This window comes from Calliphora vicina, chromosome 3 (genome assembly GCF_958450345.1).
Source record: "Calliphora vicina chromosome 3, idCalVici1.1, whole genome shotgun sequence".
NCBI lineage: Eukaryota > Metazoa > Arthropoda > Insecta > Diptera > Calliphoridae > Calliphora > Calliphora vicina.
In genome coordinates, this window is record NC_088782.1 from 126,367,355 (window position 1) to 126,380,162 (window position 12,808).

At 27.8% G+C, this 12,808-nt stretch overlaps 4 protein-coding genes across 7 annotated transcripts in view; 2 read left to right on the plus strand and 2 right to left on the minus strand.

Moving 5' to 3' along the window:
- The window catches only part of LOC135953934 (bicaudal D-related protein homolog), a 96,723-nt gene extending 91,191 nt beyond the window's left edge, over positions 1 to 5,532 (plus strand). For 2 of the 4 annotated variants that reach the window (XM_065503971.1, XM_065503968.1), the window contains 6 exons: positions 25 to 213; positions 561 to 626; positions 813 to 993; positions 1,093 to 1,361; positions 1,431 to 1,685; positions 3,104 to 5,532. In XM_065503971.1, coding sequence (XP_065360043.1) covers positions 25 to 213; positions 561 to 626; positions 813 to 993; positions 1,093 to 1,361; positions 1,431 to 1,685; positions 3,104 to 3,256 — 1,113 coding nt within the window. In that variant the 3' untranslated portion in view covers positions 3,257 to 5,532. The remainder of the gene's footprint in view (positions 1 to 24; positions 214 to 560; positions 627 to 812; positions 994 to 1,092; positions 1,362 to 1,430; positions 1,686 to 3,103) is intronic. The other 2 variants (XM_065503969.1, XM_065503970.1) reach the window with 2 other exon arrangements.
- Positions 5,533 to 5,550: 18 nt separating this feature from the next.
- Ccdc114 (Coiled-coil domain containing protein 114) lies at positions 5,551 to 7,568 on the minus strand. The gene is made up of 9 exons (XM_065503972.1): positions 7,506 to 7,568; positions 7,283 to 7,444; positions 7,114 to 7,218; positions 6,868 to 7,058; positions 6,619 to 6,793; positions 6,369 to 6,551; positions 6,143 to 6,293; positions 5,844 to 6,018; positions 5,551 to 5,767 (listed from the first exon to the last, which is right to left on the minus strand). Exons 1-9 carry the CDS (start codon positions 7,566 to 7,568, stop codon positions 5,551 to 5,553), a joined length of 1,422 nt encoding a protein of 473 aa, XP_065360044.1.
- A 3,190-nt stretch (positions 7,569 to 10,758) lies between these two features.
- On the plus strand, positions 10,759 to 11,582 carry mRpL20 (mitochondrial ribosomal protein L20). The gene is made up of 4 exons (XM_065503257.1): positions 10,759 to 10,953; positions 11,016 to 11,126; positions 11,182 to 11,279; positions 11,344 to 11,582. Exons 1-4 carry the CDS (start codon positions 10,867 to 10,869, stop codon positions 11,498 to 11,500), a joined length of 453 nt encoding a protein of 150 aa, XP_065359329.1. The 5' UTR covers positions 10,759 to 10,866; the 3' UTR covers positions 11,501 to 11,582.
- LOC135953377 (10 kDa heat shock protein, mitochondrial) lies at positions 11,562 to 12,745 on the minus strand. The gene is made up of 3 exons (XM_065503258.1): positions 12,607 to 12,745; positions 12,100 to 12,264; positions 11,562 to 12,039 (listed from the first exon to the last, which is right to left on the minus strand). Exons 1-3 carry the CDS (start codon positions 12,607 to 12,609, stop codon positions 11,896 to 11,898), a joined length of 312 nt encoding a protein of 103 aa, XP_065359330.1. The 5' UTR covers positions 12,610 to 12,745; the 3' UTR covers positions 11,562 to 11,895.
- Between the last annotated feature and the right edge of the window lie 63 nt (positions 12,746 to 12,808).

Sequence of the window (12,808 nt, forward strand, 5' to 3'; positions counted from 1 at the left end):
ATTTTTCTCTCAAATCTGTTTTAGGAACACGTCAACAGCCTGGAGTCCATAAAAACAGAATTAAATTTAACCACAGAGAAACGTCATGAATTGGAGAAACGCTTACAAATGGCCAGAGAAGAAAAGGATAATATTAGTTCGGCTTTGGAAGAGGCTTCAGATCGTATACATATGTTGGAGCGACATGCCAGGGAGCAGGAAACAAAATTGGAGGTAATTATATTTTAAGATTGAAGTTTGTGAGTGAGTCGTTTTCAACTGTTATCATGTTTTTTAAAGCAAAAAATATTGTATTCCATTATCTTTTTCTAAAAATATTTCTTAAAGTTTAGAAAAAGGTGTAGTGAAACAATTGCGTTGTTATTTTAGCAAGAAATTGTTTATTTATCAAGAGAAAATATTTAACAAAAATAATAATTATTTGCACTATGTTAAAGTTAGAATGTAGTCGCGAAATTATTAACCCTTTAAAAGAGGTGGAAACAAGAAAATATTGCTCGTGATAAAAAGTTAGCGATAAAAAGAAAGTTTATTAATTATTGTTTATTACTACTTTCCAGACCACATTGCAGGCCCTTGAAAGAGCCACCAGAGAAAACAATGTGCTCAGTGAGCGCTTGGGAGCGGTAAGTTATCTAAATTAAACAAATTCTTTACGATTAAACTCAATTTTTTTCATGAACTTTTTTCCAAATTCCCCAAAAACAAAACCTAATCTAATCCAAAACAAAAATTCAATATAAACTCCATTTTGCATCGATATTAACTCCAATTATATCTAAAACATTGCCATTATAAACTTTTTACTAAAGGATAATTATTCTGGTTCCACCGGTAAAAAGTCCCTACAATTCGAAATGGAATGTGACGAAGATGAGGCTAGTTTTTCGGAAGACGGCAAACCTTCACAAATCTGGGTAGAGAGTCGTTCTGTATATATACAATTGAAATCTCTGGTAGATTCTTTAAAAATCGGTCATGATGATGACTCAGGTAAGTTATTCTCCATTTTCTTATTCGTTTTGCATGTTTGTTTTCTGTGTCAGTAGTTAGTATTTCATACGTTGCCTTGTGATATTTGAAACCACTAAGGTTTTACAGGTTTAAATTCGGACATATCATTGGATTTGGAGTCTATGGATAATACAATATCCACCAATGGCAATAGTGAGGGTGGCCATAATGCCATCAATTTTCGCCCAGGCATGCTGTCGGCCATGTCCGATGAGCTAACCCGTTTGCTGCTGAATTTGGATGCGGGCAATTTCAAAAAGATGCTAGATCAGACCAGAAATTTGGTATTGGAACAGGAGGATGAAATTAAGAGATCTCATCAATTGATTCAGCAGCTAGAATCTAAGGTTAGGTTTTTATTTTTTTTAACTAAAAACATTTAAAAAAATATTTTTTGTAATTTTTTGTCTTAATAGTTGGCTGTTACTGATGTTGAATTGATTAATGTCAAGGAGGAAAGAGATCAGGCTCGCGGTGATTTGGTAGACACCACCGATCGTGATGAATTACTGGCTAAAGCCCAAAAAGAACGTGATAATGCTGCCGAAAGACGCACGAAAGCCGAAGTTGAATTGGCCAAGACCCGTGTGGAACTCATGCAGGCCAATTCCCAATTATTGGAATCCATTCAACAAAAGGTGGAATTATCGCAACAATTGGAACAGTGGCAGGTTAGTTACATACATCATTCAAATCTGTTTTAATTAATATGTTTTATAATAAGGCATACTTTTTCTTAATTTTCAACTTAACAATGTTTAGGAAATTAAGGTTATGTTATTCTGCAAATTGAGGTTATGTGTAAAAATACTTTATTTTTATTAAAATTAGAGAAACCCTGTTGTAGTTTTCATTCTGAATCCTATAACTTTTGCCAAATAGTAATAAAATCTTAAAATAACATTATGCTAATGGTAAACATGACAAAACTTTCATAATTGTATAGTTTTGTTACTTTAGTTTGATAAATTGAGGTTATGTTCAATTTACAATTCATTTTGTAAGAAATTCCAAAAAAGTCTGTTCATTTTTTTGCCGGAGGACTAAATATCCTGCAAAATTGTAATAAACACTTTAAATATTACTCTACTAAATTAATAGTTTCTAAATGTTAATAAATGTTGTTGAAATTATTTTTCAAATTGAGGTTATATTTAAAAATACTTTACTTCCAGAAATTCGGTAGTAGCATTTATTCTGGATGCTTCCACCTTTGACCATTTATAAAGAAAACTTAAAATAATGTTAAAATAATAGTTTCTAAAACTTTACAAAATTTTGTTAAAATTAATTTGAGGTTATGTTCAAAAATATTTAAAAACAAAATCACTCAAATCCTGTTGTAGTTTGCCAAATAGTAATAAAATGTTAAAATAATGGTAAAAAAGTTAATTATTTTATAGTTTTGTTACATTTGTTTAGTGTATTCTGGTTGCGAGCAACTCTTTACTACTTTCTTTAATAAAATTAAAAAAATCTCTGTATATTTTTATTGCCGGGAGGCTAAAACTAATCTCTAATTATAATAAAATATTTAATTATTACTCTATTAAGGTTATTAGCTCCTAAAATTTTTTAAAATGTTGGTTACAGCAAATTGATGTTATGTGTAAAAATACTTAATTTGTTTTGAAAATTTCAGAAATTCAGTAGTATTTCTTACCCGGAGACTATTGTATATTGTATAAAAATGTCAAAAGAACATAATAATAATAATAATGTTAAAAACGGATTTAATTAATAATTTTATAGTTTTGTTACATTAATGAAGTTAGAAAATTGAGGTTATGTGCAGCTTAAGAAAATTAAAAAAAAAAATTGTATATTTTTTCTGCCGGAAGACTAAAAATCCTTGCCAATTATAATAACAACTATAAATAGGAATTTAGTAAAGTTATTATAACCTAAAAGTTTAAAATTTTTGAGTAAATTGCAATTTATTGCTATATTTTTTTACACGTTCTATCTAGTGTTTAAATATAACAAAACTTTGGGAAATCATTAGTTAATGTTTTAAAATTTTAATTAAATTTAAATACTATTAAACATTTATTAACTTCTATTAAATATTTCTCTATTTCTATTACAGATGGACATGCAGGAACTCATCGAAGAGCAAATGCGCTCGAAAATGATTAACAATCGCAAAGTGCAAACGGCTGAACCTCAACAAACCAGTGCTGCTGCTAATTTAGCCAAACGTTGGTCCAACTATAAACTCTGGGGAATCTTTCAACGGTAATCTAATAGAATTGAAATGGTGGCGCTATGCGTCTATAATTTTAATCATGTAAAAGCTTTTAATTAATTTTATTATTATTTTTTTTATTTTTTTTTTAATTTTTGTATAAACTCTACAATATAAACTACTTTATTTTTATTACTATTTCTAAAAACTAAAATTAATTAAGAAACTAATAACAAAAACATACCTACATATTTATCTAGTAATAATTAATTAAATTTTTGTATATTTTATTGAGTGAGGAAATGAAAATTTTAAAGGAAAAACCTTTAAAATTGTTTTTAATGAATGAAAAATGGTTTTGAGAAAACAAATCAAAACAAATTCTATTTAATTATATAACTAAAAGAAATGTACCTTTTTTGTAATTTAAAATCAACAAAAAAAAATCTTGAAAAAAATGTTGAAGATTAAAATTTAAATAACTTTTTATATTTACATATTCACTCTGTAGGCGGTAGGCTTTATACACCTTCATTAGTTTTGTACTAGATTAAAGAAACTGGCTGCATTTTATCTTTAATCTAGCAGGAAACTGGCGATGGCCTAAAACGTCTACTGCCAACATTGAAGGGTGATGATTTGTTTAAAATTTATGTTTATTACAATATTTTTTAATTTAGAGACACAGTAATTGAAACATTAACGCTTTTCTTATGTATAAACAAATTTTATGTTTTTTAATTTAGATTATTTAATTAATGAAAAGAAAATAACAAAATATAAGTAGAAATAGAGAGATTTTTCTAGGGATTTATCTTCTGTTTAACCCAATTTAAAACAGGTCATCAGGTTTATTATTTGGATGTAGTTTGAAAGCCAGTTTGAATCATTTCAATTGAAATATTTTTCAGAAAATTTAAATTTTCATAAAATTTTGTTTATTAATTGGTATAACCTTTTACTGAAACATTTCTGTATATTTTGAACCCTTCAATTTGAAAATATTAATTAAAACTTTGCCAAAATATTCTGAAAGTCCGAGATTTCATTATAAATAAAGTTAATTAAAATATTTTTGAGAAGGGTTGTGAAAATGTAAGATTTTTTTACAAAATACTTAAGCAAAACTTAAAATTGGAACATCGATCAAATTAAGGTTATGAGTAAAAATTCTCTATTTTTATGAAAATTTTAAAATCCTTTTTGTAGTGTTTACTCTGAATGCTATAACCTTTGTAAAATAGTAATAAAATCTTAAAATAACATTAATCTAATGGTTAACATGACAACAAGTTAATAATTGTATTGTTTTGTTACATTTGTTTCATAAATTGAGGTTATGTTCAACTCAAAATTCATTTTAGAAGAAACTACAAAAACATATGTATATTTTGTTTGCCGGAAGTCTAAATATACTGCCCAATTTTAATAAACTCCTTAAATATTGCTTTACTAAAGTTAATTGCTTTTAAAAAGCTTCACATTTTGTTACAGCTACTTTTAAAATTGAGGTTATGTGTTAAAATTCTTTATTTTTTTACTCTCAATTATAAAACCTTTGTCAAATAGTAATAAAATCTTAAAATAACATTATGATAATGATCAACATGACAAAAAGTTAATAATTGTATAGTTTCAGATATTGTGGTTATGTTCAACTTTTTAAATTGTTCAAATTTGTACTTAACCTCTCATATTATGTTATTTTCTTTTTCTTTATTATTATAAATTATAATATGCCTTATACCATTCTATATATTTTAATAATATTTTTAAAACAACCTTAAAGTACTTAAAGAAATTTTTAAAACAAACAAAAATCAAATACGTTGTAGCACAACAACATATCGCTTAAAATTCTCGTTAGATTTATGTTAACAATACAAAAATGGCAGAAATTAAAAGGAAATTCTAAAAGAATTTAAAAAAACCCTTAAAATCAATTAATTATTATTATTTCTTAAAAACCAGATTACATACTAAAAATTAAACAAGAAAACCGAAAACAAAACATATTTTTAAAGAAATAAAAAATAAGTTAGAATTAAGTAAAGCACGAAATCAAAGCAAAGATTTTTTTAAAATAATAAACAAAAGTTTAATTTAAATTTCTTTAAAAAAAAACGAAATTTTTTTTAGAAAAAAAGCTTTAATTTCACCTACTTGCCTTAATTCTGACAATGAAGCAAAAACAAAAACACGACACTTGATATAAAAAAAAAACAACAAAACAACTAATTTTTAATTAATTAAACTTAAATGTAAATGTTATATAACTATTTAATAATAAAAATAACCTAAAATAAAACAAATTTATTTAGTAAATCAAATTTAGCATTTATTCTTGGTTATTTTTTCATTTTGGCCGATTCTTTAACATTAAACTTAGGTATTCGATCTTTTTTAGCCAGGATTTTATTGGAAGAATCTTCTATATTAATGCCATTGATTATATTGTTAATGCGTTTCTCTATGACACCTATGAACAGCTTGACATTGTGTGAGGTCATAGAGGTTTTGGAACACAAAACATTTAAAATAGGGGCATCGTCACAGGATAATTGTCTGGTAATTATAGAAGAAAGAAAATTTATTTGATTTTATTTGGTTTGATTTAAAAAAAAAAAAAACTTTAAAGTACTTGAATATTTCCGAAATGCCCAATAGCATTTGTTGTAAACGCAGCTCCAAATGTCGTAATTTTTCTTTGGCTTCATTGTTTTGTAGTTCTGCCTTTTCCAGCTGTTCGTTTAGATAGTCCAAAGCTTCAGTTTTCTGCAAGGTTTCTTTTTCCAGCAACTCAGCCTTTTGGCGTTCTGTTGATAAAATAAATAATAAACATTTTGAAGGGTTTCAGTTTAAATCAGCAGTCATAGATAACAACTAGTTAGGTAACATGAGACACAAAAACCCAAGTCTGTTGTACTGATCTGTACTCACCTATTTCATCCGATAACTCCTGGGTGGTATCATTCAATACCTCCACCTCGTGGCTCAATTCATTGACATAACTGAATAGAGCAAAATTTTCCTCTTCCTGTCTTTTGAATTGAACCGTTAACTTTTGAGTGTCTGATTCTTGATAAAGTTCCTAAAACAAATGAGAAATTATTATATGTACGAAACAAACTTAGGGCCATAGAGGAACCCCTTTTTTAATATATACCTTCATTCTATCTATAATTTCCTTGTACTCCGACAATTGTCTCTCGAAGGCCTCCTTTTGTGCCAATTTCTTATCAGTCTCCCTTTGTTCCAGTTCCGGATTGAGACGTTTTTGTCCCTTAATATCAAAGAATTTTTGTAATTTGGCATCGTGCTCCAAACGTCTTTGCATTTCACGCATTTCCTTTTAAATAAATTAAAGAAATCTCTATCAATATTTAAAACATTAGAAAACTTTTAAAGTAATTCACCTGTATATGCATTATTTTATCATTTTCATTGCGATCTTTTAACACCTGCAGCTTATTACACAATTCCTCACGCTGATCATAAGCCAATGTAGACTGATCAATCAGATCCATAATATATTTTTTGCCTTCATTAAATTGGGTGACCATGGATTGCCACATTTCATTAAAGTTGGCTCTGAAAAAAAGGATAAGAAAATAAATTTATTAAGAAAAATTTTAATTTTATAGTTTATAAATGTTAAAATTTACCTATCCTGCAGCATATGATTAATGGAATCCCTTAATTTCGAGTTCTCCGTCAATACATCACTACACTTTTTATTCACCACATCCAAACGATTCTCCAATTTAACCACACTCTTTTGTACCTTACAAATTGTATCCTTATAACAACTATCGGGAACTTCTAATCTACGCAAGCCATCAATTTCCTTTTCCATCTGGAAATCATCAAAATAAATAATGGAAACTGTAAAAACTATATAAATTTGCTACCTTTTTGATATGACCCTCCAATTCCCACAGATTTATGCGCTCATTGGCCAATATACGTTGTACCTCAGATTCTTGGTTTTGTAAATACATTAACTTTTTCTCTTTCTAAAACACAAGACATTATTAATTTGCAATATTAGTTTAATAAAAAATAATCATTTTCTCTAACATTAACATTCTTTTTGGCATGTGTACCCCCTTCCAAGGTGTTAATTTCATTGGTCAACTGCTTGTGCTCCTGCTGCAAAACACTGATAATATGATTTTGTTTTTTCAATTGTTTGGTTTTATAATCCAATAGACTTCTTAACTCCAATTGAAGGGTGCGTAACTGCAAAATAAATAAACATCTTAACAACTTTGTCCAATAATAAATTTAATTTTTGAAATACTTGTCTTTGTAAACGTTGTAATTCTGCATTGGCCGATTCTTCTAACTCTGCTAGACCATTCATTATAAGAAATAAACATAATTTTTTAATAAAATTTTCAATATTCCAGAATTATTCAAAACATTTTCTCTTAGTAATAAACAATTATTTGCTTCACTTTCTGTTGCCTTGACAACCTTGAATAATGTATAATATATTTGGCAGCACTTTAATATTACAAAAATAACGGTTTATGTCAATTAAAAACAACGGTAAATAAAACTATAAACATCTGGCCATTGTTCAAGCAACAGATGATTTTTGATTACAATACAAAAGTTCAAAACACTACAGCTTCATTGTTTGTAAAGCTTTTAAGCTGAAAATTTTCACAAAATTAAAAAAAGAACTGAGTATTTTTTCATAGAAAAAAATATTTTGCTATGATCATTATTTGCCAAGTTATTTAAACTCTTTCACAAAATAGCTTTATATACAAAAATGGGCGTGGCAGTGGGCGTTAAAATGTTAACCACAAAAAAGCTAACATTCCACTCTAGCATCCTCAAAAATAATTTCTTTAAAATATTCAATAGTTTAAGAGTTATCATTAAAAAACTAAAAATAATATTCAGCAAATTGCTTGCTGTCACGTTCTGTTCGCTTAGTACTTTACAAAAAATTTGCTGACTTGAAAAACTCAAAAAAAAAAATATTGTGTTGGCTTGATCAGCATAAACTTTGACAGCGTATAACTTCTATACTAAACAAGATTTTAACCTGAAATTTGGCATACAGCTATAGAAAGAAATCAAGTTTCAGATTTTTTTTAAAAATTTAATGCCACGCCCCTTTATTTTTAAATTATTCATATTTGAAATATAACACATTTATAATTAAATTACAAAGTGATATGCCCACTACCTGTAAAAAAATATTACTTATAATAAAGCAAATTTTGTCATCTTTTTATTGGTACCAAAATCATCTTTGTATGTTTTATATCAAAAAAGTTATTAATAAAAATACACAATACAAGAAAGAGATTGATATTTCATTTATATAAGATTTATTTTTATACGCCCTTTAATTGCCAAGTTATTCAAGGTTTAATAATAAATAGCTTTATATACAAAAATGGGCGTGGCAGTGGGCGTTAAAATGTTGAACACAAAAAAGCTCATATTCCACTCGTTCATCCTCAAAAATAATTTCTTTAAAATATTCAATAGTTTAAGAGTTATCATTAAAAAACCAAAAATAATATTCAGCAAATTGCTTGCTGTCAAGTTCTGTTCGCTTAGTACTTGACAAAAAATTTGCTAACTTGAAAAACTCCAAAAAAAAAATATTGTGTTGGCTTGATCAGCATAAACTTTGACAGCGTATAACTTCTAAACTAAAACAGATTTTAACCTGAAATTTTGCATACAGCTATAGAAAGAAATCAAGTTTCAGATTTTTTTAAAAATTTAATGCCACGCCCCTTTATTTTTAAATTATTCATATTTGAAATATAACACATTTATACTTAAATTACAAAGTGATATGCCCACTGTCCGTAAAAAAAATATTATTCGTAAAAAGCAAATTTTGTCATCTTTTTATTGGTACAAAAATCATCCTTGTATGTTTAATATCAAAAAAGTTATTAATAAAAATGCCAAAATTGTTAATTGCTAAATGACAATTTTCTAGGCTTTGAAGTACAAAAGTTCATAACGCTACAGCTTCTGTGTTTGTGAAGCTTTTAAGTTGAAATTTTCCACACAATGCAAGAAAGAGATGGACATTTCATTTATATAAGAATTATTTTTATACGCCCTTTAATTGCCAAGTTATTCAAGGTTTAATAATAAATAGCATTCTATACAAAAAGGGGCGTGGCAGTGGGCGTTAAAATGTTGAACACAAAAAAGCTCACATTCCACTCTAGCATCCTCAAAAATAATTTCTTCAAAATATTCAATAGTTTAAGAGTTATCATTAAAAACCCAAAAATAATATTCAGCAAATTGCTTGCTGTCAAGTTCTGTTCGCTTAGTACCTGACAAAAAATTGCACATTTCGTAAAACTCCAAAAAAAAATTGTGTTGACTTGATCAGCAAAAACTTTAGCAGCCTATAACTCCTAAACTAAAACAGATTTTAACCTGAAATTTTGCATACAGCTATAGAAAGAAATCAAGTTTCAGATTTTTTTAAAAATTTAATGCCACGCCCCTTTATTTTGAAATTATTTATATTTGAAATATAACACATTTATACTTAAATTACAAAGTGATATACCCACTGTCTGTAAAAAAATATTACTCATATTAAAGCAAATTTTTTCATCTTTTTATTGGTACCAAAATCATCTTTGTGTGTTTTATATCAAAAAAGTTATTAATAAAAATACCAAAAATGTTAATTGCAATGTTACAATTTTCTAGGTTTTTCGGTACAAAAGTCCAACACCTACAGTTTCTGTGTTTGTAAAGCTTTTAAGTTGAAATTTTCCACACAATGCATGAAAGAGATGGACATTTGATTTATATAAGAATTATTTTTATACGCCCTTTAATTTCCAAGTTATTCAAGGTTTAATAATAAATAGCTTTATATACAAAAATGGGCGTGGCAGTGGGCGTTAAAATGTTGTACAAAAAAAGGTCACATTCCACTCGTTCATCCTCAAAAATAATTTTTTTTAAATATTCAGTAGTTAAAGAGTTATCATTAAAAAACGAAAAATAATATTCAGCCATTTACTTACTGTCAAGTTATGTTCGCCTAGTACTTGACAAAAAAAATTTGGCACAATTTTTGAAACTCAAAAAATATTTGGTTTTTTCAGCTTAAACTTAAACAGCTTATAACTTTTTTATTAAGACATATTTTAACCTGAAATTTGGCATACTGCTATAGAAAGAAATATAGTTTCAGATTTTTTAAAAAAATTTAATGCCACGCCCCTTAGTTTTTAAATTATTTATGTTTGAAATATAAACTTGGTTATATTTAAACTACAAAATACATTTAAGATATAAAATTCTACTTGTACTTAAGCTACTAATTCTACTCTATCAATCTTAAAAAGAATTATCTTTATATCTTTAATAGTTCCTGAGTTATAGCTAAAAAACGAAAATAATTTTTAAACCATATTTTTCAAACGAAAATGGCCGTTAACAAATAAGTGCTGCCAAGTTTATACACAACTGTCACCTTATTCAATTACTTGTGCTGCAACAATATGGCAACATCATCAAACAGCTGTTTAACACCATCTGCCAAAACCGTAAAAACAAGGTTATGTAAAACACAACAAAAGATCTGTATAGAAAAATTACATTTTGTTAAATTAAAATATATAAAAAGTTCCCTAAAAATATAAAATATGGTGTCTCCCACTTTGGCAATGTGTGTAAGATCTCGGGGTCCCGATGAATTCTGGCGTAAACGTAGAGTTTTCAAAATGGCTGCTGTAAGTTTAAAGGAATTATGTGAAACTAATGTTTGCTAATAAAAATGTATTAAAATTTTAAGCACTTTCGTGGTCGCAGAAGGAATGTTTTCTCCATTGCCGTGCGCAATATACACAGAGCCTTGGTATATGCCACCAAGGGCAGGAAGTTGAAAAAATTGGATATGGCGGCCGTAAGTTAGCAAATTTTTTTAACAAAATTTAAACCTAAATATTTCATTGTTTTAGTTATGGACCACCCGAGTACAAGCCGGTTGTGAGCAATATGGTGTTTCTTTAGATGCCTTTAAAGAGGGCCTAACACGCAGCAATATCTTAATAAATAGGTAAGTATTTTTAACCCTCCAGTAGTTGTGTTTAATGCCAATAATTTTTTTTGTTTAATTCTAGAAAAATCTTATCAGATTTGGCCATTTGGGAGCCACGTTCCTTTGAAGCTTTAGTAAAACTATCCCGCGAAAGAGCTGTAGTGGAAACTTTGCCCGGCCTTAATGAAAGATCGATTATGAATCAAGTTTATGGCTTAGCCAATTTGAAAATAAAGTAATTTACTAAGTTATCATAATATTAAGTGTTTTTTTTCCCGTTTAAACAAATAAACAATTAAATATTTTTTAAAAAGAAATAAAGCGTAAAACCGTTTTATTTATTTTCTTTACATAAAAATAGTTCAAAATTCAAATAAATTTTGCTCTGGATTTAAAGGGATAACAACTTTCCAAAGCAAAGATAAGTGAGTTTTGTTATTTTTTCTTTATAATATAAATGGAATTTATAAACTAAATTATAGCTGTAACAGCTTAGCCCAAAATTCTAAGGCTAAGGAGAATTGTTCAAATTACATAGAAATTATTTAAAAGTAAGAAAACAAACGTTGATCTAACTGATGATTACAAAAAATTATGATTAATTTACAACAAATGCTGGTTTGATAAAGAAATCTTATTCGACTTTGGCTAAGATATCAGATTCACGGAACAGCAAGTATTCTTTTTTGTCTTCCAATTCAACTTTGGTGCCACCATATTCGGGCAACAAAACACGGTCACCAGCCTTAACATCCATGGGGATATTGGCACCAGTTTGCTAAAAAAATAAACAATTTAGTATTTGGTCAAATATTTCAAATAAAATAAAAAAACTTACAACATTTCTGGCACCGGGACCAACAGCAACAACTGTACCGTGCATCATTTTACCTTGGGCTTTTTCGGGTAAAACAATACCGCCTTTGGTGGTGGTAATAGTTTCAGCACGTTGAATCAAAATGCGATCCAACATGGGGATGATTCTCTTAACAGCATTGGCGGCCTTAAATTATTAAAGATATTCCATTAGTTGTATGAAAAATATATGCATACAATAACATTTTTTTATAAATTTTATATTATATATAAGAGGCCTTAAATTATTTAACTACATTATTATTTTCATTTACAAATCTTTGAAAATCATTTGTACTTAAGAATTATCATTAAATTTCCAATTGTTTCTATATTACACAACACTTTGTTGTTGAACATACACCGGCCTCGCACATCTTTTTCTTTATCACTCAAAAACATCATAGAATCATCGAGAATCTTTTCATTTGTTCTTAATTCACTGGTTTTATTTTATGTTTGTAAACATTTTTTATTAACAAAAACTCACCATTTTTCTTAAATGTGTATTTAATTAAGGCGAGGTGATTAAATTAATAAAAATTGTGCAAGAAATTTCAAGAATTTTTGCGTTAATTTGCTGTATTTTCGCACACGTGTGACTGTGACAAGTGATTATTTGATAATGAAGTCGAAAAGAAAATGTCTTGCAGATTTGTCACTTCGTTACAACATATACATAAGCTACATGT